Source organism: Lotus japonicus, chromosome 4 (assembly GCF_012489685.1).
Source record: "Lotus japonicus ecotype B-129 chromosome 4, LjGifu_v1.2".
In the NCBI taxonomy this organism is placed as follows: domain Eukaryota; kingdom Viridiplantae; phylum Streptophyta; class Magnoliopsida; order Fabales; family Fabaceae; genus Lotus; species Lotus japonicus.
The window spans coordinates 14,277,937-14,300,998 of NC_080044.1; the positions used below are offsets into that span (position 1 = coordinate 14,277,937).

At 39.1% G+C, this 23,062-nt stretch overlaps 5 protein-coding genes across 5 annotated transcripts; 1 reads left to right on the plus strand and 4 right to left on the minus strand.

Moving 5' to 3' along the window:
• Positions 1 to 516: 516 nt before the first annotated feature.
• LOC130714998 (uncharacterized acetyltransferase At3g50280-like) lies at positions 517 to 2,126 on the minus strand. Its single transcript, XM_057564985.1, has one exon. The coding sequence runs from the start codon at positions 2,013 to 2,015 to the stop codon at positions 663 to 665; it is 1,353 nt and encodes a 450-aa protein (XP_057420968.1). The 5' UTR covers positions 2,016 to 2,126; the 3' UTR covers positions 517 to 662.
• Positions 2,127 to 8,335: 6,209 nt separating this feature from the next.
• LOC130712344 (uncharacterized) lies at positions 8,336 to 8,884 on the minus strand. The gene is made up of 2 exons (XM_057562180.1): positions 8,660 to 8,884; positions 8,336 to 8,497 (listed from the first exon to the last, which is right to left on the minus strand). The coding sequence occupies exons 1-2, from the start codon at positions 8,882 to 8,884 to the stop codon at positions 8,336 to 8,338; spliced, it is 387 nt and encodes a 128-aa protein (XP_057418163.1).
• Positions 8,885 to 10,887: 2,003 nt separating this feature from the next.
• On the minus strand, positions 10,888 to 12,518 carry LOC130712345 (uncharacterized). The gene is made up of 3 exons (XM_057562181.1): positions 11,897 to 12,518; positions 11,582 to 11,722; positions 10,888 to 11,402 (listed from the first exon to the last, which is right to left on the minus strand). Exons 1-3 carry the CDS (start codon positions 12,516 to 12,518, stop codon positions 10,888 to 10,890), a joined length of 1,278 nt encoding a protein of 425 aa, XP_057418164.1.
• Positions 12,519 to 15,351: 2,833 nt separating this feature from the next.
• Positions 15,352 to 20,113, plus strand: LOC130710827 (PI-PLC X domain-containing protein At5g67130-like). Its single transcript, XM_057560199.1, has 8 exons — positions 15,352 to 15,599; positions 15,680 to 15,802; positions 15,917 to 16,054; positions 16,456 to 16,554; positions 16,660 to 16,963; positions 17,045 to 17,268; positions 17,363 to 17,449; positions 19,518 to 20,113. Exons 1-8 carry the CDS (start codon positions 15,483 to 15,485, stop codon positions 19,692 to 19,694), a joined length of 1,269 nt encoding a protein of 422 aa, XP_057416182.1. The 5' UTR covers positions 15,352 to 15,482; the 3' UTR covers positions 19,695 to 20,113.
• Positions 20,114 to 20,842: 729 nt separating this feature from the next.
• On the minus strand, positions 20,843 to 22,503 carry LOC130710828 (caffeoyl-CoA O-methyltransferase 5-like). The gene is made up of 5 exons (XM_057560200.1): positions 22,339 to 22,503; positions 22,152 to 22,231; positions 21,758 to 21,902; positions 21,500 to 21,631; positions 20,843 to 21,399 (listed from the first exon to the last, which is right to left on the minus strand). Exons 1-5 carry the CDS (start codon positions 22,435 to 22,437, stop codon positions 21,106 to 21,108), a joined length of 750 nt encoding a protein of 249 aa, XP_057416183.1. The 5' UTR covers positions 22,438 to 22,503; the 3' UTR covers positions 20,843 to 21,105.
• Between the last annotated feature and the right edge of the window lie 559 nt (positions 22,504 to 23,062).

The window sequence follows — 23,062 nt, forward strand, 5'->3', positions numbered from 1 at the left end:
TTGTCCTGGAACACGCCGATCGACCTAAGGTTATGCTGTTTTTCTTGGTGACAATCTTGTTTTCTGGAAAAAAACAACCAACGGTTCCGCGTTCTAGTCATAAATCTTAGTATTAAGCCCTTACAATTAGAGCTGGGGAAGTTCAATGGGTACTTCATCTTCTTTGTGAGCAGCGTCTTCCATCTACTATTCGGCACATTCTTTATTGTGATAACAAAAGCATAATTTTTACCAACAACAATCTTGTCGCTCATAAACGAGAGAGAAAAACACATCGACATCAATCATCATTTTGGTAGAGAATTTGTTTTTGTTGAGAAGTTGTTTACTAAATTTGTTCATTCTCAATTACAAGTTTATGATGTATTCACCAAGAGTTTATCTCGCCCGTTGTTTGAATTCTTTCGATCCAAGCTTCACTTCATTATAAATCCAACGCTTAACTTGAGGAGGTGTGTAGGCATGAGTCATGACATAACCTCAAATAAAATCTAATTTCAATCTTTAGGCACTCTAGAATCTCAATACTGGGAGTTTAAATTATTCAAACTTAGTTTCAAAACAAAATTATTCAAACTTAACACCTGAAACTAAATTGGTACGTGTGTATATAACTAGAAACAGAGTAAACCTATGGTTTGCTTGTCCTTGAAACCCTAGTATTACATGGACACAGCATCCATGAAAACAGGGTCATTTTTCATGGCCTCCAAAGTCTCAAAACGAAGGCACACTTCAAGATCAATACTACCTTCTTCAACCCCTCCAAATGCAGTAATTTTACCACTATATTTATTCGCAGCACCATTCCGAACCGCCACAGGCTTCCCCCAACCAAAATCATTACCATAAAAATCGAACCTCGGTGAACTATTGGTGATAAACGACACCGTATCACCGGCGGCAGCCTTAGCCGCCGGCGTTATCAGAACCGGAGTTTTCAACCAACCCTCATAGTTACTCCTCATCATCTCATCAGTGTGCAATGCAATCATCTTGTTCATTTCCCAAGCACTCTTTCCCTCCAACAACAATTCCCCTGCTTTCAATTTGACAATGCCTGCCATTCCTGCGTTTCCGAGATAATTCTCCGGCAGCGGTGGCTGCATTCTCTGCCTTGCATCAATGATTAACATGTAATCAGTCTCCTTTTCTGGGTTAACACGTTGAGCACGGATCACAGAACGCCAAATGTGAGTCAAAAGTGCTTGCAAGGAAGATATTACTCTGTTTTCGTGCATGCCATTGTCAACCTCTGCATTTGCTTTTGCTTTCAGCTCTGCGAGTTTCTCTTTTGAGAAATGGAAGATGCAAAGAGGTGGCAATTGCGGAACAGGGTCACTGTTATCTTGCTTCTTCTTCTCCTCTTCCTTTGTGAAACTTGGAAAGTGTATTGGAGGGTCGATGCCGTTTGGAAACCAACGTTCAAGTGGAGGGGTTTTCATTAGTTTATCTGAATTACCACGAGAGAGTTCACCCCAGGAATTGATGAATTGCCAAAACGCCTTGCCGTCAGCGACAGAGTGGTTCATTGTGAAGCCGATGAAGACGCCGTCGAGAAGCTCCGTCACCTGCACCGCCAGCAACGGCTGCGACATGCCTTGGTAGTTTTTAACTCCGTTCAGTGGGAAGAATGAGTGGACAATGGAAGGAACGTACCCGGGTCGGATGATGTCGGCGATGGAGGTTTTTTCTGCGGCGGCGTGGACGAACAGTGCGCCGGCGTTGTTGCATGTGATGTGACAGGTGACGGTGGTGTTGTTGTTGTTGTCGTGGTGGTTTGTGATGATGAGGCGGCCGGTGAAAGGTGGGAAGAAGGTGAGAATGGTGGAAAGGGTGTGTTTGAGGTGGTGGATTTGGTGGTCTGTTTTGGGTTTGTGGAAAAGGAGACCTTGTTGGATTGATTCAAGGTTGAGTAGTAGGAGATCCCATGGGGTTAAATGGATTATCGGGGTTGAGCTGTTGTGATTTGTTGCTTGGACTGTGGTAGTTGAGATGATTCGTGTGTCTGCCATGGTTGAAGATTAGGATGAAGCTATGTTACTCGTATGTTATGGGTGAGATAAGGTAGAGCCAAAAGCCTTCACGGGTGCTTGTTCTTCTCGGTCATTAGTCATCTCAAGAATGAGTAATGACTCATTCATACTTTATTCTTCATCTTATTTCATTTTTACACTTTTTTTTATCTTTTCATATTTTTTATCATATTATATATTATATCACTAATTTTTCTCATTTCTCTTTTTATTTAGTTAAGGTGGAAGAATGATATGATGAGAAAAAAAGAAAGAAAATGAGAAAATGATTCAAAATGAAATTGAAGAGAATAAGATGTGTATTATTAAAACTCAAAATTGAACCATATCTCAACTTTTGGATGATGGAATCAAACTTCATTCATAGTTTGTCCACTCAAAATAGCGAAAAAACCAAAAAGAATATACATAATATAACTAAAAATATTAGGTTGACACTAATGTTTGTTGCTTGTCTTGAGAAGACAAGAAAGAAGAAACAAAGAGAGAAGGAAGAGATGTGAGTGGAGTTATGATATATACACATCTCTTCACTTTTTTTTCCACCTTCATTTCTATTTATTTCTCTTTTCTCTATCAATTAAATCATCTATCACATCTTTACTTTCTCTCTCCTTTTTTCTTATCTTTCTCTTCCTCCACCTCTCCACGCCTCATTTTTTAGGTGTGCAGATATAATTAATGTGAGTGTTAACATAAAATTTCATCTAAGACTTTGAATTAGGTTGAAGATGTTGAGTAAGGTGAAAACTAGGGTACAGGGGCAGAGGGACAAAGTGGCTCACCGGGGCCTCTACCTCACTCATCTTTTCGTTTTTCATGGTGATTCTAGGGATTTTTTTCTCATGGCCCCGATAGCATATTTTAGTCTAAATTCATTCATCGGTTTCCGTGTTTTATTTCCTTCCATCTTTCCTTCCACCCAACTAAATCGGTATGTGCTTGAAAGATTCCATTCCCAGTCATGTGTTTGAATGCTTCTAACCTCACATGTTAATTTGTTTTTTCTTTTTACTAAAAAAGGAGACGCGGATGAGAATCGAACCTGCAATGTTACAGGTTTTACCAAAACATCTCCCAGCTAAACTCGACACAACTGTTATAATATCTTTAGCGATTTAATTTACATCAATCATTAGTATAGTCCTTACGGTTATCATGTGCTATTTTATATTACATTTTGAGAAGACAAACACATTTTTTAATTTTTATCTATTCTTCCTTTAAGTTTTGACTTACTTATAAATTGGTTAGCATCTCTTATACTCAATATAATTATATATTTGCTTAAAAAATCTAAATCTAATTATATTTCTTTTACTTATAAAAAATATCAATTAATTTGCATAAGCGGAATAGTTTGATAAAATTATGTTTGATATAATGAAGTTTGATAAAAAAAAATATAAGAGATTGAGATTGTATATGAAAATTATAAGCAAAAGTAAGTTTAAGGAAATTATTGTTGTTCGGATAAAATGAACTAAAATTAAATTTAGATATGACATTACTAAAACGTTCATTGGTGAAATACATATAAATATGACAGTAATGATAGATAAATGTGTGTAATTTTGTACTTCATGTATTCCAGCGGAAAAGTAAAATAGAAAAAGTATCACATTTCTACACTTTTCATTAATTACGTTTTCACACTCATAAGATACTTAATTACGTTTACATTTGTTTTAGAAAACAAGATAAAAAAATGTACAATTTGCTCCCTTAATAAAAAATGTGATTTGTTTCCAAGTGTACTCTTGTGCTTGTGAGGAAAAAATATTATTTCTTCTTTAAAAAAAGTGAATTTTGGATACACAATAATGACCTTGTGAACCAAAATCATAGTGAACAGAAGAAACTCCTAAAAACTTCACTTTGTTTTTGTCCATTATAATTTTTTAGAATGCTACCAAGACATGCACATATAAATGATTGCGTTTCATTTTTAGCTACCCCAGTGCCAAAATCCTGGCTCCGCTCCTGCTAGGGTGGTCAGCTTTTTTGGGACCACCCATGGACTCATATTTAATACTGCTAGATTTTAAAATCTATGTATATTTTTTAGATGGATAATTAATATTGAATTAGAGATAAAAGGGTAATCAATTTTTCTTCGTCTTGCACCAATGGCTGACAACAACATCACCTCCCATCGATAAAAACGATGTCGAGTAACTCCGTCACTTACACCGTCGGTGTAAGGCCCTAGTTTCATTTTGTAGCACTTTCATGAAAGAATGAATAAAAATGAGATTTTGACTAAGCTTGAGATCTGGCAGATTCCGTCTGTCAACTTGTGTGAATTTTTAGAGGGTCTTAACGACCTCATTTGGGAAAACTTCCTTCATGAGAATTGTAGCCCTTTACGTTAAGAAAATTCTCAAAGTGGAATCAGGTCATTCCGACCTCTGTAGCACGAGATATTCGCGTTTTAGTGACCGTGGTTCTGGCTGTACAGTACCAGTGAATTAATTGAATTGTTTTTCTTTTAATTCTGAGTTTGCTTGTAAATTTACTAAAAAGGGTTTAGGTTCTAAGTAGGTTCAGGCCTGATTAAGTGTGTGATTAGTGGGCCAAGGTAGATATGGATTTGGGCTTAAGTGAAAAGAAAGCAAAACCCTAGCCCATAGTGTGTGTAGCCGCGGGTTGCATGGGGGTATTAGGGTGGGGGGACCTTGTTTCTTCTCTCATATCAGAATTAGAAACCCTACACACCTCTCTTACGTAAAACACAGAGGAGAAAAGAGATCAACCGAGAGAGAAGGAGAGGAAGCCGCCGCCACCGCCGCTCGTTGTGCTCGCGCAAGGGAGAGGGAGACCGAGAGAGAGAGAGAGAGACCGCGAGGAGGAAGAAGAAAGAGGGAGACTTGGACAGCAAGAGACTGAGTTCTAACCTGCACTTTCCTCTATTTTCAGAGCAAGGATTCAAGGTAAGGGCTGGTCCTAGGATTGGGTAGATTGCCTAGGGTATTTGCCATGTTTCACTATGAGAAAAGCCATGAACATGATTGCTTTTGCAAGAGTTTTGTGATCATGATGCTTGCTGTTTTTTTGCCTTGAGATCTTGATGTTTTGCTTCTGATTTGAGATGAAATTTTGATGCCATGATTCTCCTTTAATCATCACTACAACTATCGTTTCTTCTATGACTTTGCTTGATTAAAATGATTGAAGATTCATATGCTTAGATCTGCCTTTTGTGCTAGAATTGATGGTTATCTTGGTTCTGAAAATTTAAGCATGATATATGATACATGATATGTGGTTCTTGCTGCTGGAATATGGTTTAAAACTCTGGGACTTGAATGGTTGAAAAATTAATTTGAAGGCAAAAGGATCTCTGCCAGTTTCCTGTACTGGACAACGAGTTTCGAAGCCTAGTATCACCTAATTCCGGGTCTCAAATGAAAAAGGGATATACTGGAAAGTTGTATATTTTCGAATTGGCTTTCCAGGCATATAAAGAACATAATTTTTGGTTTAATAATGAGGTCTGGAGGTCAATCTTAGTGACTGTTGCACCTGCTGTTCTTCCTGTACCGGACAGCAAGCGTTAAGGCCTAATATCACCTAATTCTGAGTTTCAAATGGACAAGTGATAAACTAGAAAGATGTAGAGTTTCGAATTAGCTCTCCAGTCATGTATCATGTGAAATTTGTGGCTAAGTATTGCGGTCTGGAGACCAATTTGTGGATCAGAGCGTGTACTAAAACTGGTCGCCAGAGCGCAATACTTAACCACAAATTTCACATGATACATGACTGACGAGCTAATTCAAAACTCTACATCTTTCAAGTTTATCACTTGTCCATTTGAGACCCAGAATTAGGTGATATTAGGCCTTAAAGCTTGCTGTCCGGTACAGGAAGAACAACAGGTGCAACAGTCACTAAGATCGACCTTCAGACCTCATTACTAAACCAAAAATTATGTTCTTTATATGCCTGGAAAGAAAATTTGAAAATCTACAACTTTTCAGTTTATCCCTTTTTCATTTGAGACCCGAAATTAGGTGATACTAGGCTCCGAAACTCGCTGTCCAGTACAGGAAACTGGCAGAGATGCTTTTGCCTTCAAATTAATTTTTCAACCATTCAAGTCCCAGAGTTTTAAACCATATTCCAGCAGCAAGAACCACAAATCATGTATCATATATCATGCTTAAATTTTCAGAACCAAGATAATCATCAATTCTAGCACAAAAGGCAGATCTAAGCACATGAATCTTCAATCATTTTAATCAAGCAAAGTCATAGAAGAAACGATAGTTGTAGTGATGATTAAAGGAGAATCATGGCATCAACATTTCATCTCAAATCAGAAGCAAAACATCAAGATCTCAAGGCAAAAAAACAGCAAGCATCATGATCACAAAACTCTTGCAAAAGCAATCATGTTCATGGCTTTTCTCATAGTAAAACATGGCAAATACCCTAGGCAATCTACCCAATCCTAGGACCAGACCTTACCTTGAATCCTTGCTCTGAAAATAGAGGAAAGTGCAGGTTAGAACTCAGTCCTTTGCTGTCCAAGTCTCCCTCTTTCTTCTTCCTCCTCGCGGTCTCTCTCTCTCTCGGTCTCCCTCTCCCTTGCGCGAGCACAACGAGCGGCGGTGGCGGCTTCCTCTCTTTCTCTCTCGGGTGCTCTCTTTTCTCCTCTGTGTTTTACGTAAGAGAGGTGTGTAGGGTTTCTAATTCTGATATGAGAGAAGAAACAAGGTTTCCCCCCTAATACCCCCATGCAACCCGCGACTACGCACACTATGGGCTAGGGCAGTGACGGATCCAGGAATTTAATCTAGTGAGGGCAGTATATACATATAAATACGTAACAAAAAAATTATTCCCTCCGTTCCTTTTTAAGTGTCGTTTTAGAAGAATTTTTTTGTTCCTATTTAACTGTCGTTTTGATGTTTTAAGGTCCATTTTGTCAATTATACCCTTACTAGTAAGTGGAAATTAAATTCTCATTACATCAATTCAAAATCTTGTCTAGTAAGTAGAAATTAAAATCCAATGAAAGTACCCAAAAGAGCTTTCAAAGTTACATAGAAAAATGTGTTAACATTAAAAATTGGAGGGATGTTATAATTTTTTATTGCTACTAGGGAGGGAAGAATGATAATTAGTTTAATGATATGAGAGAGTGTACCAAAAAATTAATTATCCACTACTTTGGTTGGAAAACTTTATAACTTCATGATTAGGATGTGAGAGGGTAGAATTAAAAAAAAAACTTCAATAACCCACTATCTTGGGTAGAATGACACTTAAAAATGAACGGAGAGAGTAACATATACTATTAGAAGTTTTAAAACATATCATAATTATTCCCTACGAGTTTTCATATACTGTCGAGTGTTGAATGAAATAAGGACAATGGTTGAGGATTTGGGGATATTTTGTGAGTCATGGTATAATCATTGGACAAAAGAAATGAGTGAAAGAATGGTGTAATACTAATATCCGATGAACATTAGATTCAAGAAACACCAAATAACAGAATACTCTAAGTACAAAAGTTTCAACTTTAAGCAATGTGGGACATAAGTGAGGGCAATTTTTATCAAATGAGTCAATAAAAATCACATACTTTTACTATTCAAATTAAGTGAGGGCAATTTTTATCAAAGAAATTATAAAAAATCACAAACAAACTTTTACTACTCAAATTTTTTTCTAATATATTTTACCAAATTCAAGTGAGGGCATTTGCCCTCATGCCTCTTCACTTGAATTCGTCCCTGGGCTAGGGTTTTGCTTTCTTTTCACTTAAGCCCAAATCCATATCTACCTTGGCCCACTAATCACACACTTAATCAGGCCTGAACCTACTTAGAACCTAAACCCTTTTTAGTAAATTTACAAGCAAACTCGGAATTAAAAGAAAAACAATTCAATTAATTCGCTGGTACTGTACAACCAGAACCACGGTCACTAAAACGCGAATATCGCGAGCTACAGAGGTCGGAATGACCTGATTCCACTTTGAGAATTTTCTTAACTTAAAGGGCCACAACACTCATGATGAAAGTTTTTCCAAATGAGGTTTTTCAGAACCTCTAAAAATTCACACAAGTTGACAGCTGGAATCTGCCAGATCTTAAGCTTAGTCAAAATCTCATTTTTATTCATTCTTTCATGAAAGTGCTACAAAATGAAACTAGGGTCTTACAATACCACCCCCTTTAAAAGAGTTTCGCCCTTACAATACCACCCCCTTAAGGGTTTACAAACAAATCGGGATGTGACTCCTGCATTTTATCCTCTAATTTCCAAGTCGCGTCGCCCGTAGCTTAATTCCACACGACCTTCACCAAGGACACCTCCTTGTTTCTCAAGCGCTTCGTGCTCCTGTTGATGATCTTGATGGGTGGCATCACCATCGTCAGATAATCCTTTAGCTGAATGTCGTCGGGTTCAAGAACATGAGAGTCATCAGCCATGTACTTCCGCAACTGTGACACATGAAGCACATCATGAATATTGGATAGGAAAGGCGGCAACACAATCCTATATGCTACTGGCCCAACGCGCTTCGTAATCTGGTACGGTCCAATGAACTTTGGAGTAAGCTTCCTCGACTTGATCGCCCTTCCGACACCAGTCATTGGGGTAACCCGCAAGAAGACATGATATCCAGTTTGAAATTCCAGCTCTTTTCTCCTGTTGTCAGCATAACTTTTCTGATGACTCTGCGAGATCCTCATCTTTTCCTGGATTCGCTTCACTTCTTCCGTAGTCTGTTGAACCAACTCAGGTCCGATAACCAGATTCTCACCGTCTTGATGCCAACACAAAGGCGTACGACACCTCGGACCATACAAAGCTTCGTAAGGTGTCATCCCTATGCTCGCATGAAAACTGTTGTTGTAGGTGAACTCAATCAGCGACAACAACTCATCCCAGCTTCCCTGATGATCATGCACACAAGCCTGTAGCAAATCCTCCAAGGATTGAATAGTCCTTTCGGTTTGCCCATCCGTCTGTGGATGATACGCGGAACTCAACCTCAGCCTGGATCTCAAAGCTTGTTGTAGAACTCCCCACAGACGTGAAGTAAACCTCGGGTCTCTGTCCGACACGATGCTAGACGGTACACCATGCAGACGAACAATCTCAGCGATGTAAATCTGTGCTAACTTCTCCACTTTGTAATTCAGATTGATTGGAACGAAGTGAGCAGTCTTCGTCAATCGATCGACTACAACCCAAATTGCATCAAATCTCCTTAGTGTTAGTGGTAAAGCCATCACGAAATCCATCGAGACGCTGTCCCACTTCCACTGCGGAACATCCAATGATTGTAATTTTCCTACTGGCTTCTGATGTTCCACCTTAGCCTTCTGACAAGTCAAACATGTCGACACATACTAAGCTACCTGTTTCTTTATTCCAGGCCACCATAAATGAAGCTTCAAGTCTTGATACATTTTATTCATTCTCGGATGAATACTCAACCTGCTCTTGTGCCCCTCATCCAAGATCAACCTCCTCATAGTTGCGTCGTTAGGTACACAAACTCGCCCTTTGCAACTCAAGATGTTATTGCTTTCGATAGTAAATTCTGGCACTTTTCCTTGAGCAACAAGCTTACGCCACTCAACTAATCATTCACCGGTCTCTTGCTTCGACTTTATCTCGTCCAAGAGTCCACTCGACACCGTCACCATTCCGAATCTCAACTCCCCTGGTGCGAGCTTGACATCCAAGCTCAGATCTCGGAATACCTCAAGCAGTTCTAACTCCTTGACCATCAACGAGGATACATGTATAGCCTTTCGACTAAGAGCGTCAGCTACAACATTGGTTTTCCCCGGATGATACTGTAGAGCAAACTCGTAATCCTGAAGGAACTCTATCCACCTTCGCTGCCTCATATTCAGATCTTTCTGATCAAACAAGTACTTCAGACTCTTGTGATCACTGTAGATCGTGAACGTACTGCCATACAGGTAATGCCTCCAAATCTTGAGAGCATAAACTATAGCAGCCAATTCCAAATCATGCGTCGGGTAGTTCTTCTCGTGAATCTTTAGCTGTCGCGAGGCATAAGCAATCACTTTCTTTTCTTGCATCATTACACAACCCAACCCATTATGTGAAGCATCACAGTAAACGTCGTATGGTTCCCCTTCCTTGGGTAAGGCTAGTATTGGTGCGGTTGTCAGTCGCTTCTTCATCTCCTGAAAACTCTCTTCACATTTCTTCGTCCATGCAAATGGTAGATTCTTCTTTGTCAACTGAGTCAACGGCGAAGTCAACTTTGCATAATCCTTCACGAAGCGTCTGTAGTAGCCAGCAAGCCCAACAAAACTTCTGATGTCGCTTGCTGTCTTAGGTTGTTCCCACGACAAAATCGATTCAATTTTCCTAGGGTCAACAGCCACACCCTGACTTGATATGACGTGACCCAGGAACTTCACCTCCTCCATCCAGAATTCGCATTTGGAGCCATTAGCATATAACTCTTTCTCCCGCAATACTCCCAGTACTTGTCGTAGATGGTCCTCGTGTTCCTCGTTACTCTTCGAGTAGATAAGAATATCGTCGATGAACACCACCACAAACTTGTCCAGGAATGGCCTGAACACTCTGTTCATGTAGTCCATGAATACAACAGGTGCATTGGTAACTCCGAACGGCATCACAAGGTACTCATAATGCCCGTATAGAGTTCTGGATGCGGTCTTCTGAATGTCAGCTTCCTTGACACGGATCTGGTGATAACCCGACTTCAAATCTATCTTCGATAAAACGACAGCTCCTCGAAGTTGATCCATCAAATCATCTATCTGAGGCATCAGATAACGATTCTTCACCGTCACCTTGTTCAATTGTCGGTAGTCTACGCACAACCTGGACCTCCATCCTTCTTCTTCACCAACAGCAGAGGTGCTCCCCATGGCGACACACTAGGTCGGATAAATCCCTTGGAAGAGAGATCATCCAACTGCTTTGCTAACTCCGTCAACTCTGCTGGTGCCATCCGATAAGGCGCCATTGATATGGGTCCCGTGCCGGGCATAATATCAATAGAGAACTCTGTTTCTCTTACTGGCGGTAATCCGGGCACATCATCTGGAAATACATCCACAAAGTCTTGCACCACCATAATGTTGAGTACGTCGTTGTCGTTCTTCGCCTCAGCTACGATAGAATTCACAAATGCTGGTGAACTCTTTCCCAAGGTGTATGAATTCAAGTAATCCGTGACGCCTGAATCTGGGAAGACAACGACCTTGTTAGCACAGTCCAAGAGGACGTGATACTGTGTCAACCAATCCATCCCTAGAATCACATCGAGCTCCTTGAGCCCTAAGCAGACGAGGTTCACTTCCGATCCTCGTAGATCAATGGACACTGCAAGCATGCCGTACACGTAACCAATCGATCGGCAACAGGGGTCGTCACCACCAAATCGAACGGTAAGTTAGCAGTTAGCAATCCTAACTTCTTCACACTCTCTTCAGCAATGAATGAGTGCTTAGCACCATAATCAAACAACACTATTAAAGAAGTTCTAGCGATAACACACGTACCCTGGATAAGATCATCAGTTACAGCAGCTTGTTCGCCAGAAATTGCAAACACCTGACCTGGAGCAGAAGGTCGCCTTCCTCTAGCTGTGTTCAGCACTAGCTCACCCTTTGCAGCATTGGGGCAATCTCTCTCAATGTGGCCTGGTTTCTAACACTTCCAGCAAACTATCTCCTTACCACATTCGTTCGCGAAGTGCCCCTTCTGGTTGCACTTGAAGCAAGTAACATCATCCTTAGAAATAGGTGCGGCGCCCCTCCCAGCAAATGGCACCCTGTTAGTAGGACGTTAATAAGGCTTCCTCATAGGCGCCTTGCCTCTATCAAACCTTCCAGCTGATTTATGTCCACTGTACCTTTCTGGTTGACTCTGCCCTGAGCGAACTGATCCTCCATTATCAGGGCGGCCTCTTTGTCTGTTCTCCATTGCTTCCACTTCTCGGGCTTTCTCAACCACCTGTTTATAAACCCTGATTCCCAGAGGCCTAACAACTTTCTCAATCTCATTCTTTAGACCCCGCAAGAATCGGTTACAAAGGTAAGCCTCATCCACCTGCACTTGAGAGAAACGGAAGTGCTTGGATAGAGCCTCCAGTTTGGCAGCATATTCCCCTACAGTCATTGTCCCCTGTCTCAGCCTAAGGAACTGGTTCTCCATTTCCTCTCTGGCGGTCTCCGGAAAATACTTGTCCATGAAGGCTCGCTTGAAAGACTCCCAGGTGATGGCCTCATTGTTATCAGTCATCAGCTGCTTAGCGCTCCTCCACCAATACTCTGCGTCGCCCTTCAACATAAAGGCGACAAGATTCACTTTTTCAGCATCTGGGGTACGGAGGGTCTCAAAGATCTTTTCCATCTCTTGGATACACAGATCGGCCTTCTCCGGTTCAACCTCGCCTTCGAACCTAGGTGGTCCGTGACGATTGAAATCAGTTCTCATGCGGATCTGGTCCTGCAAACATCCTGACTTGACGACTGGCCTTACGGTAACAACACGAGTCTTTTCAGCGCGCTTTGTCCTCACTCGCGCGCTTCCCGGGAAAACTTCCCAGGAGGTCACCCATCATAGTATTGCTCAAGGCTAGCACACTTAACCATGGAGTTCTTATGAGTTGGGCTCCCGAAAAGAAGTTGCAACTTGTTGTTATGGGTAGTACAATCAAATCATATATGCCCTCCTCAACTGTATAGTCCATCCCTACACAGTCTCGGAATACTTCTTGTTCGGGTGTGGTGCGTCCCTCCACATAGAAGGCGATCAATCCTAGCCCTCGTCAGCTCAAGGCGTCACAGGCCCACCAACTTCCGCTTGGTTCGTCCTCGAACCACACCGTACTGGGAGAGGTCGGCTCTGATACCAATTGTAACATCCTGACTTGACGACTGGTCTCACGGTAACAACACGAGTCTTTTCAGCGTGCTTTGTCCTCACTCGTGCGCTTCCTGGGAAAACTTCCCAGGAGGTCACCCATCATAATATTGCTCCAAGGCTAGCACACTTAACCATGTAGTTCTTATGAGTTGGGCTCCAGAAAAGAAGTTGCAACTTGTTGTTATGGATAGTACAATCAAATCATATATGCCCTCCTCAACTGTATAGTCCATCCCTACACAGTCTCGGAATACCTCTTGTTCGGGTGTGGTGCGTCCCTCCACATAGAAGGCGATCAATCCTCGCCCTCGTCAGCTCAAGGCGTCACAGTCGGCAACAGTTGCAACGTTACGTTGACGAACGTATTGTCGTGGATGCGTGTTACAGTAATCATGTAATAAAACTGATTAGTGCAATAGAAGGTGTAACACTAGGATCGTTCTCTCACGGACTCATGTGGATTATAAACTGAATTCAGATATGAAAGTAATTAAAGGGGGGGGGGGTGGTTGGTTGGTTCATTGTCAAGCGGTAAAACAATATTGAATTATCATATGAGAAAAGCATCATCCTTAAGGTTATAATAATCAAGTGCAGCAAACCTTCATCGATCACAAGAGTTTTTTTCTTAATTCAATAATTATTCAAGTCTCTGAGTAGAAACTCAACTCACAATCGTGAGTTGGAATCCTACATCCTCTATCGGACGCCCGTCTATAATTTGATTTGTTCAAGTTAAGAGAAAGAAATCGCCACCTCAAAGTACACGAACAGTCTTAAGAAACAAATCCTCAAAACTAACAACCAATCAGTGTTAGAGATTTATGTACCTTCAAGAACAATATTCACAAACGCTTCAACGGATTCACTAGCTTATTTAAGAATTAAAACAGAATAAGACTTTGAATTCAGACGTCATGAATAGAAACCATATTCAAGCACGAGTAATATTAAGTGTACAATACTAAATTTATGCTCTGGGATAAAATAAAGTGGAATCATTAGAGACAAGATGACTAAAATTGATATAATATGTTAAATATAATATAAATGTGGGATGCAAGGTGGAGGGTCCAGGGTTTGAACCCTGATGATGACTAATTTATTAACATTACTAAGAACTAACATTTTCCTATCAAAATAATAAAGGTGGAGCTTTAAAATGAGTAATTTAGTAAAATAACACTTAAACACTTTTATACTTAATGAAGAAGTATCTTTCTTCCAAGGGGCGCACACCACTCCCCTCTCTTCCTTGGTGATTTTAATAACAAGACAAAGAGGATTCTCTTCCTACATGTTATCGCAGGCAATGTCCTTTTCCTCGCACATCATGTGGATCCTCGACAAGGAACTTTGATCTATTGACCCCTTGTTAACTTGATTTTCACCAAGTCTTCGCAAGTTGAATTGTATGGATAGAAAGGGATCGAAGACGAAGCTGTCGATTGGTTTGGTTGATTGATGTATGTCGATCAAGTAATTGAAGAAGTTCTTATTCGAAGCCAAGTAATACCTTAGGAAAGTTGCTTGTCGATGGGTTTGGTTGATTGATATATGTCGAACGAGTAATTGAAGAAGTTCTTAGTCGAAGCCAAGTAATACCTTGGGAAAGTTCTTGTCGATTGGTTTGATTGATTGATGTATGTCAATCTAGTGATCATACCTAATCGTCACCTCCCAAACCAAGGAAATTTTCAGATCCATCGATTCCCTTGTCAAAGCTTTGGCCCTCATCAGATTGGTTGGAAGGCTCCTTCTTGTGAGCCGCCGTCTTGCCGCCATCACTGTCCCGCTTTATGTCTTTCCCTAAGAATTAGTCAACGCAAAAAGAAAAGGAAAAAGTCAACAACCCAAAATCCCAGCAGAGCGAGGTCCTAACCCATCATAGTCACTTATGTATTAAATTTTGTTAGGTACACAATTATTTATTAATTTGACTTCATGCATTTCACGATAGAATAGTCAAACAATAAATCTCTTTTATACTTCCACCATAGTGCATTCCACGTTTTATTTTATTCTATTTTACATTAAAAATTACCATATGAATTTTGGAAACATATGATGTGATGTTATATTATATGAGAAAAATGAGGTGTTTAATAAGTGTTTATATAGTTTTGTTTTATCCTATAGATAGAGACCTAAAATTAACATGGAATAGAATACATGATCTAATTTTGATTTGAACATATCCAAGAGGAGTATCTTAGTTGACAATGTAAATTGAGCCTGTGAGAATAGCTTTTAGGTTGGATTTCCACACAATTCATTCTAAGAGAGGGACGTGAAGTCCTAATCGAAACTAAATTCCGAATTTGACAGCATTCAAAGATTGACCGGATAACGAATGTGTATAAAAAAAATTCAAATAATGAAAGATTAGAGAAATCAAAGTAGTCGTTAATAGCAGTAGGTAGTAAGCGCACTCAGCTCAGCTCTTACCTTTATCCTCGACCATTGCACACTCGTTTTCCTTGGACCTTTGCTGCAACCGCAACAGTGTGTTCTTCTGCAAAGGTACCTGCCATGTGCTCGCAATGCAGAGCAGCATCACCTGCACAAATCGTTCTTCTCCTTCTCCCACTCATCATCTCTTCCATCTTCTTCACCTCCTCCACCGCATGCTCTAACGGCAATTGCCAGGTTCTCTCTTTCCCCTTTCCTGAGAAAAAAGATCCATGGAAGTTCACTCTCGTTCTCTGAAATTCAGCTGAATTTGGCAGGTTTCGGAAGCATGTTTAACCGCTACGGATTGTGGGCAAGGTCTCTACTGCGGTAATTGTCCTGCTTTGGGCTTGAACCGACCCATCTGCACCAGAGGCCAACCCTCGCTTCCCACATCCATAGTAATCTCCATTTCATTGATGGCAACTTTCTCTCAATTTTGCAGCTAAAGAAAACTAGAAAAGGGTGTCAAAATCTCTTTTTTATGGAACTTTCCCTTTTGGGTCATTTTGCAGGTCAATGGGTTGCCCTTCAACAAGTACTCATGGATAGTCACCCACAATTCGTTCAGCATCGTGGATTCGCCGCCTTACCCGGGTGTTCAGAGATTGACATTTTACAATCAAGAAGATGCTGTGGCTAACCAGTTGAGGGTATGTGTAATCTGTTTGCAGTTGCTTGTTAATTTTGCTTGCTTTTTATGGATGAAGTTGGTTTCTGATTCAGCTTGGCAATGTTTTTTCGGGTTAGAATATAATATAAAACTGTTCACGTGACCCTTACCCAACAACTTAAGCTTTTGGGATATTTAGTTATCCGACATGGTATCAGAGCCTCTATGACCAAACGGTCCAGAGTTCGATCCGCCGTCCCCAATTATTCTATTAAAAAGTTGAATTAAAAGCACATGGTAGGTGGGCCTGTGCATTGCCCATGCCCCAACAGCTTAAGCTTTTGAGATATTTGGTTACTTGACATTTCCCCTTGTTTCTAGGTTTTGGTTGTTTGATTACTTTTTGTGCTGTTTCTTATGTATTTGTTTTTGATGATTTAGAATGGAGTGAGGGGGCTGATGTTGGATATGTACGACTTCCAGAATGATATTTGGCTCTGTCATTCATTTAAAGGGGAATGCTTCAACTTCACTGCCTTTGTAATTTAACCATCTTTGTATTATTGATTTTACAATCTCATTGTGCTTTGTTATGGTTGCACTTGCTTGAGGCATTGTCTAATGTGTTAACTGAACTGTTCTCAGCAACCTGCTATAAATACTTTGAAAGAAGTGGAAGCATTCTTGACGGGAAATCCAACTGAGATTGTCACCATCATAATTGAAGACTATGTGCATACTCCAAAGGGGTTGACTAATCTGTTCAAAAGTGCTGGACTGGATAAGTATTGGTTTCCAGTGTCCAAGATGCCTAAAAAGGGTGACGACTGGCCCACTGTAACAGAGATGGTTCAAGCGAATCATCGGCTTGTTGTTTTCACTTCGGATGCCTCAAAGGAAGCTGAAGAAGGAATAGCTTATCAGTGGAAGCACATGGTTGAAAATGAGTGTGAGCACAGTATTATTTTAACATGCTTTTCTCCTTTATTCATGATTTGTGATGACAACCTCGCAATTCACTTGCTTTCAGCTGGAGATCCTGGAGTTCGGCGAGGTTCTTGCCCGCATAGGAAAGAATCAAAGGCATTGAATTCTAGAAGTGCGTCGCTTTTCTTAATGAATTACTTTCCAACATATCCAGTTCAAGCTGATTCGTGCAAAGAGCATTCCGCTCCACTTGCTGAGATGGTGAATACATGCTACAAAGCTGCAGGGAATGTGTTGCCCAACTTCATAGCTGTTAACTTTTACATGGTATTCCATATTGTTCACTAATGTTAGCTGAAACTTAGTTATTGATATGCATACAGCACATACCTTGTAGCATTCTGATTGAAATTTCATGCAGAGGAGTGATGGAGGTGGTGTTTTTGATATTGTGGATAAAATGAATGGCCAAGAATTGTGTGGGTGTAGTACAATCACAGCCTGCCAGGTTTGTCTCCATTTCTTGTTCTGATATGTTTTTTCTTCATGCCATTGTTTAGGAACCTTCTGTTTTCTGACTGTCTTGTATTCCTAAACTAATAACTGGAAACGAAATTGCGTGTAATTTACACCCATTACAAAGTTTCCACATTTTATGTAATTTACAATTTTGAACAGTCATTTATTATAATTTCTAAATGTTTTTTATCCACACGAGAGGAATAAAGAGACTTTGAGAAGATACTCTCTGAAACCCGACTAAGCTTTTGTTGGACATCAGGTTGATTTAGATTGTCCTTCTGGTATAGAACCAGACAATTGGTCAGCCAGTCATTGCATTTAAAATTTCTCCACATTTTTTAATATAATTAGGCTTAAATACTCGGGAGGTCCCTGAAATTGTGTGGCGTACGAAAATAAGTCCCTGAATTTTTTTTTCCGATTCCGGATCCTTGGAATTTTTTTTTAATCAAAATAGGTCCCTACCCGTGTTTTATGCTTATGTGGCTCATTTTTTACACAATCACAATCACAAAATAGGTCCTCCACGGCGTCGTTAACATGCGAATTAGGGGCTTTGGGATATGGTGGATGAGTTCGTTTACCAGTTTCAAAGCTTCTGTCAGTACTGTGCCAAGATGAAGAAGGAGGAAAGGTTTCTTCTGGGTTTTTTATGATGTTTTTCTGGGTTTTTGTAAATCATTAACACACTTGGCATAAAATAAAATAAAAAAATCCACGTGGAAATTGTGATTGTGTAAAAAATGAGCCACATAAGCATAAAACACGGGTAGGGACCTATTTTGATTAAAAAAAAAATTCCAAGGATCCGGAATCGGAATTTTTTTTTTCAGGGACTTATTTTCATACGCCACACAATTTCAGGGACCTCTAGAGTATTTAAGCCATATAATTATGTGTTTTATATTTCTTGAAACCAAGTAATAATTTGAGAGACAAATTGGTCTTAGCCTGGATGATAGAAAGAAAGGTTTAGTCACTTGGGGGTGAAGGTGAATTTTCATTTTGTTGAATTGCTTGCATCTCAAAATTTCCTTTATGCTCTTGACTTGAGGTCTTTTATCTCTACTACTAATAAAGAGAGAAAGGGAGATAGTTTTCCCTGGTCACTTTTTGTCCTAGAATTTCCAAAAAGTTCTTTACCTAACTCAAATCTATGTTAAACAGACAAATAAAATTATAGATTTATATAAAAATCAAGATTGAAGTAAACTGATAACATCAACATGTTCTCTTTTGACTTTCCTAGTTTTTCTTGAATATCTTCTCAATTATTTGTTCTTAACCATAGTTCTCAGATTGCAATTCAAATTGTGTGTCGCCAAACTAATTTTTTAATCGCATATTGTATTGAATCATAAGATTAAGAATCACAATAAAAAATAGTTGAAGATTGATGTATACTACTTGATTTAGTAATTTTAAATCAGAAATTGATGAAACTTAACCATAAGCTTCACAAAATGATATATCTAAGTTATATGTTACCAATCAAAATGAAAACTGAGTGAAGGTATATCAAATAAGGTGGGCATAGAGTGAGCAAATAGCTGTTTGAAGCCCCTATCACCCTATGTGAGCAAGTGACTCAGTGAGTGCCAGTGCAAGGCCTCTTTTCATAAGAATCAAAAGAGGGCAATGAAATAATTAAATAGGGTGTATTAAGCCGTGATTCTTTGGTTAATTTAAGCTTATTTGACATGAGGTTGTTTGATCCCTAAAGCCAACTCCACCTAGTGGGAAAAACCTTTGGTTGTTGTTGTTCATGAGAACTGGTGAAAGAAAGCTGTAAAAGATTAAAGATAACAAATTTTAAATCATGTGATTCATGTCACCCACACTTATTCATGCATGTTTTGCTTGATTTAAAATCATTTGTATCATCACTTACGATATGTTGGCTTGGTGACTCGTATTGAATTGTGCGATTCAAATTGTGAGTTTGTCACATTTTGGGATTGGGTGGATTTCAATCAAGACAGCGCCTCTGCCTGTACATTTTGATGAAAAGAAATTCTAGCTAGGACAATAACATCATCTCTTCAATTTTGCAGGCAGGTGCTTCGTTCGGAACTTGTAAGAATATTTCTCTACCTAGTACAAGTCCAGTGAGTAACACTGGTGCAAGCGTTACTGGTTCTGTTCAGTTCTCTAGCTCAGCTTCTCCTGTCTGTTTTCCAAATTGCTTCTTGTTTTACATCATACTTATCGCAGCCTTGTTGCAACTATGATGACTAACAATTATCATATATCTTATTCTAGCTAGTCCTCCAAAAGGAGCTCTAGTATCTTAGCATGTCACTGTAGTATCCTAAAGCTGTGAAATGTCATGGAACTGTTGCTAGGTTAGAAAATTAGATAAACATTTTGTGTATGCTGAGGTTATATTAAAGGCTATTTGAAGTCATTTGAGGTAGATTGTAGTCAAGAGAGACCAAGAGTTTATCTGAAGCTATTAGTAATTCAGGACAGGTATGTTATACTCTTGGCTGTAGAAACAAAATTCTAGATATTGCAACTTGGGTTGCTCACACTTTCATTCTTTTCTCCTATTCCACTTAGGTGCATTATTTCCGTTTTCCAATTTTCCATTATGTAATTGCCAAATGACTCTCCAGATACTGCTTTGGATAAAGTATTGTTGTGGATCCATTGTCCTAGCTCTGAATTCTGATTAAGTACTCAAAAGTCTTCCAATTTACCTCACGGGTTGTGTTAAAGATGCTCCAAGTTCAAATTTGATAAGTTAAAGAACCTTTAATTACTTTTTTGGCTAAAAAACATTTTTGGCCCCTGATGTTTCAAGTTTGTGCAAATTCTGCCCCTACTATATTTTTGTCGATGTTTCTACCCCTCATGTTTTCAAACATTGCACCGTCTAACCCTTCGTCAGTCAGACTTTCTCGGTAGAGGTTCCTGAGTGGATTGGAGAGATGAAGAAGAGTATATGAAGTTGATGATGATCAAGGAAATGATATAAATTAAATTTGCTTGATGTATATATCAATTATGTATGTAACTGAACTGGTTAAAAGCATGTTTTCCTACTTACAAGGCTTGAGTTTGAATCTCCCATGCCTCCTTTTTCCAATTTCACTTGTAATTTCCACGGGGCAGGTGTAAAAAATAAAAAATAAAAGCCAAATCAGCTCATTCCGTTAATTTTTTAACGTGTCTGACTGACGGAGGGGTAGACGGTGCACTGTTTGAAAACATGAGGGTAGAAACATCGATAAAAATAGAGTAGGGGCATAATTTGCACAAACTTAAAACATCAGAGGCCAAAAGTGCTTTTTAGCATACTTTTTTAATGAAATGTGATGGTTAGTATTATTCCCGCACAATTTTAATTTTCTTTCGTTATATATAGGCTCAAATATCATTAAAATAAAATTAAAGTTTTAGATGAAAAACAATAATTTTGACAACATTGTTTAGTCTCACGTTCAAAAAAAAAAACATTGTTTAGTCTCCAAAATGTCAGTGGAGCTAAATTCAAGAAGAAACATACATTAAAGCTTGCATTTATCACATGTAGCAGGTGAAACACCGAATTAAATACTCCTCCTTATGCTAACCACGACACATTTATTTTCTCAGAAACTCATAATAAAAACCCACATTCTCAAAGCGCACAAATGATCAAATGATGCGGCGGCACAGGGTAATCCCATCACCAACGGGGAGCTGGCAAATCTCAATCCTTGAATCATGAGCTAAATATTTGTTGAGCTCAATCACATAACCACGATAGTGCTTCACAAAATCCATCATAGGTGCGTCTGGTGCAGCCACCATAGACCCAAACCACAAGGTGTTATCGAACCCAATTAGACCCCCAACCTTCACAAGCTCAATCACCCTCTTGTGATAGTTTATGTAGTTATCCTTATCAGCATCCACAAAAATGAAATCAAATGTTCCCTTATTATTTTCCTGCAAAATTAATTGACATGGTTTAGTTATACAATGTGAAAATTGAAAATTAATTAGTAAAGCATAGATGAAAATGAAAATTAAGATATGGTACACCCACATCCTCTAGCAGTTCATCAAGAAGAGGAAGAGCTGGTCCTTCTCTGAAATCAATCTTGTGAGCAACTCCAGCTTTCTCAATTATGGGTAATCCCAATTCATAGTATTCACGGTTCACATCCAAAGCCAAGATCTAATAAATGAAAAAAAAAGAAAAGCTAATTACATTGTATATTCATGGCTTTTATATATGATTGATATGTTAAATTTAAAGTTTAATTAATTAGATTTAGATGTGCTAATTAGGCTCAATAAGTACCTTTCCATCTTCAGGAAGAGCAAGAGCAGTGGAAAGCAGAGAGTAACCAGTGTAGACACCAATTTCCATGGTGTTCTTGGCATTGATGAGTTTAATCAACATCCTCAATAGTTGTCCTTCATCAGGTGGTGTAGCCATCAGGTTCCTGTTTCACAATATCTTCATTAATTATCTTTAATAAATAGCACATATTTGTGGTAGACCTGAAAGTCTTGTGTGTTTGACACATAGTTTGTACAAGACAGTGACACATGTATCATGTATGAAATGTCCACTTGCACATAAAATTGGCTTGGTCTATCTGGTGTACTTGAAAGTTTGTTTTTTTGTCAATAAAAAAAACAATAGATGAATCTGCTGATGAAATAGAATTAATAACCATGATCAATCATACCGAGGGTGTTTTTCTGTCATCTCACGAAGCTCCTTCAAGCTTTCATGCTCTCTGGGAAACACACTGGTTTCAAGTATATACTACAATTGCTCAGAAGAGATAAATTGCTATTAGCATATACATACATCTATTGAGTATACTTGGTGAAAAAGAGAAAAATTGAAATTAGCTAGTTGTTGCAGGGAACCTGATAGAGTGCATCACTCTGAAGGAGACTCTTATGAGCTAGATCTTGGTGGCCGATGAGTTGATTTTGCTGTTGTTCCTCTCCGTTATTGGCAGCCATGTTCTCTGTTGAATTTTGTTTGGGATGTAATTGAAAGAATGTTTGTAATGAGAGTCAGTGAGTCACCAAATGTTGTCCAATTTATAGAGAGGGTAGGTGGTGGAGTCTTTCATACTTCATAGCCATCGTACAATTAATTAATCATTTTGATTTTTATAAAAAATTATTGAATTTACTTTAAGCGTGTGGACAGCACATGTTAGCCCTTCCAAGAAATTCCCTAAAGATATTCTTTTGGTTAGTTTAGCTCTAATTGGATGTAGACACTTTAATTGAAAATTTGAAATAGTGTGAGAAAGGGAAAAGAAGAGTAATTAAAGAAAAAACTACTGAAAGTGTATGGTTCATGAATATACTATTTGGGGTTTAAAATACAGAATTCAATATTAGCTGTGTCAGAGTCGTTGGCACCTATTCCATGCTCATGAGGTGTTGGAAATTTGTGAGGCGGCCAGGGCATAAAAATCATAACGGTTACCAAACACACATTTTTATGTTCATGAGGGATAATTCAGATGACAAGAGTTAGAAACATGTGATTTGGGTGAGGTTCAAGGATCAATTTTTAAATGGTGCAATTTATCTTTCTGGTGTAAAAAAAAACTTATAGATTTTCATGTCCGAG

Excerpts from the sequence above, each read along its gene's own strand:
- LOC130714998 (XM_057564985.1), bottom strand. The coding sequence starts at position 2,015 with ATGGCAGACACACGAATCATCTCAACTACCACAGTCCAAGCAACAAAT.
- LOC130712344 (XM_057562180.1), bottom strand. The coding sequence starts at position 8,884 with ATGACACCTTACGAAGCTTTGTATGGTCCGAGGTGTCGTACGCCTTTG. Across the intron at positions 8,498-8,659 it reads GATATCATGTCTTCTTGCGG|TTGCGGAAGTACATGGCTGA; the intron begins GTTACCCCAATG and ends CATGTGTCACAG.
- LOC130712345 (XM_057562181.1), bottom strand. The coding sequence starts at position 12,518 with ATGAGAACTGATTTCAATCGTCACGGACCACCTAGGTTCGAAGGCGAG. Across the intron at positions 11,723-11,896 it reads AGCTGGAAGGTTTGATAGAG|GCCACATTGAGAGAGATTGC; the intron begins GCAAGGCGCCTA and ends GTTAGAAACCAG. Across the intron at positions 11,403-11,581 it reads AACTGATGATCTTATCCAGG|TGTCCATTGATCTACGAGGA; the intron begins GTACGTGTGTTA and ends GCATGCTTGCAG.
- LOC130710827 (XM_057560199.1), top strand. The coding sequence starts at position 15,483 with ATGTGCTCGCAATGCAGAGCAGCATCACCTGCACAAATCGTTCTTCTC. Across the intron at positions 16,555-16,659 it reads GCTTCAACTTCACTGCCTTT|CAACCTGCTATAAATACTTT; the intron begins GTAATTTAACCA and ends AACTGTTCTCAG. Across the intron at positions 17,450-19,517 it reads GTACAATCACAGCCTGCCAG|GCAGGTGCTTCGTTCGGAAC; the intron begins GTTTGTCTCCAT and ends TCAATTTTGCAG.
- LOC130710828 (XM_057560200.1), bottom strand. The coding sequence starts at position 22,437 with ATGGCTGCCAATAACGGAGAGGAACAACAGCAAAATCAACTCATCGGC. Across the intron at positions 22,232-22,338 it reads AGAGTGATGCACTCTATCAG|TATATACTTGAAACCAGTGT; the intron begins GTTCCCTGCAAC and ends GAGCAATTGTAG. Across the intron at positions 21,400-21,499 it reads TTGATGAACTGCTAGAGGAT|GAAAATAATAAGGGAACATT; the intron begins GTGGGTGTACCA and ends TTAATTTTGCAG.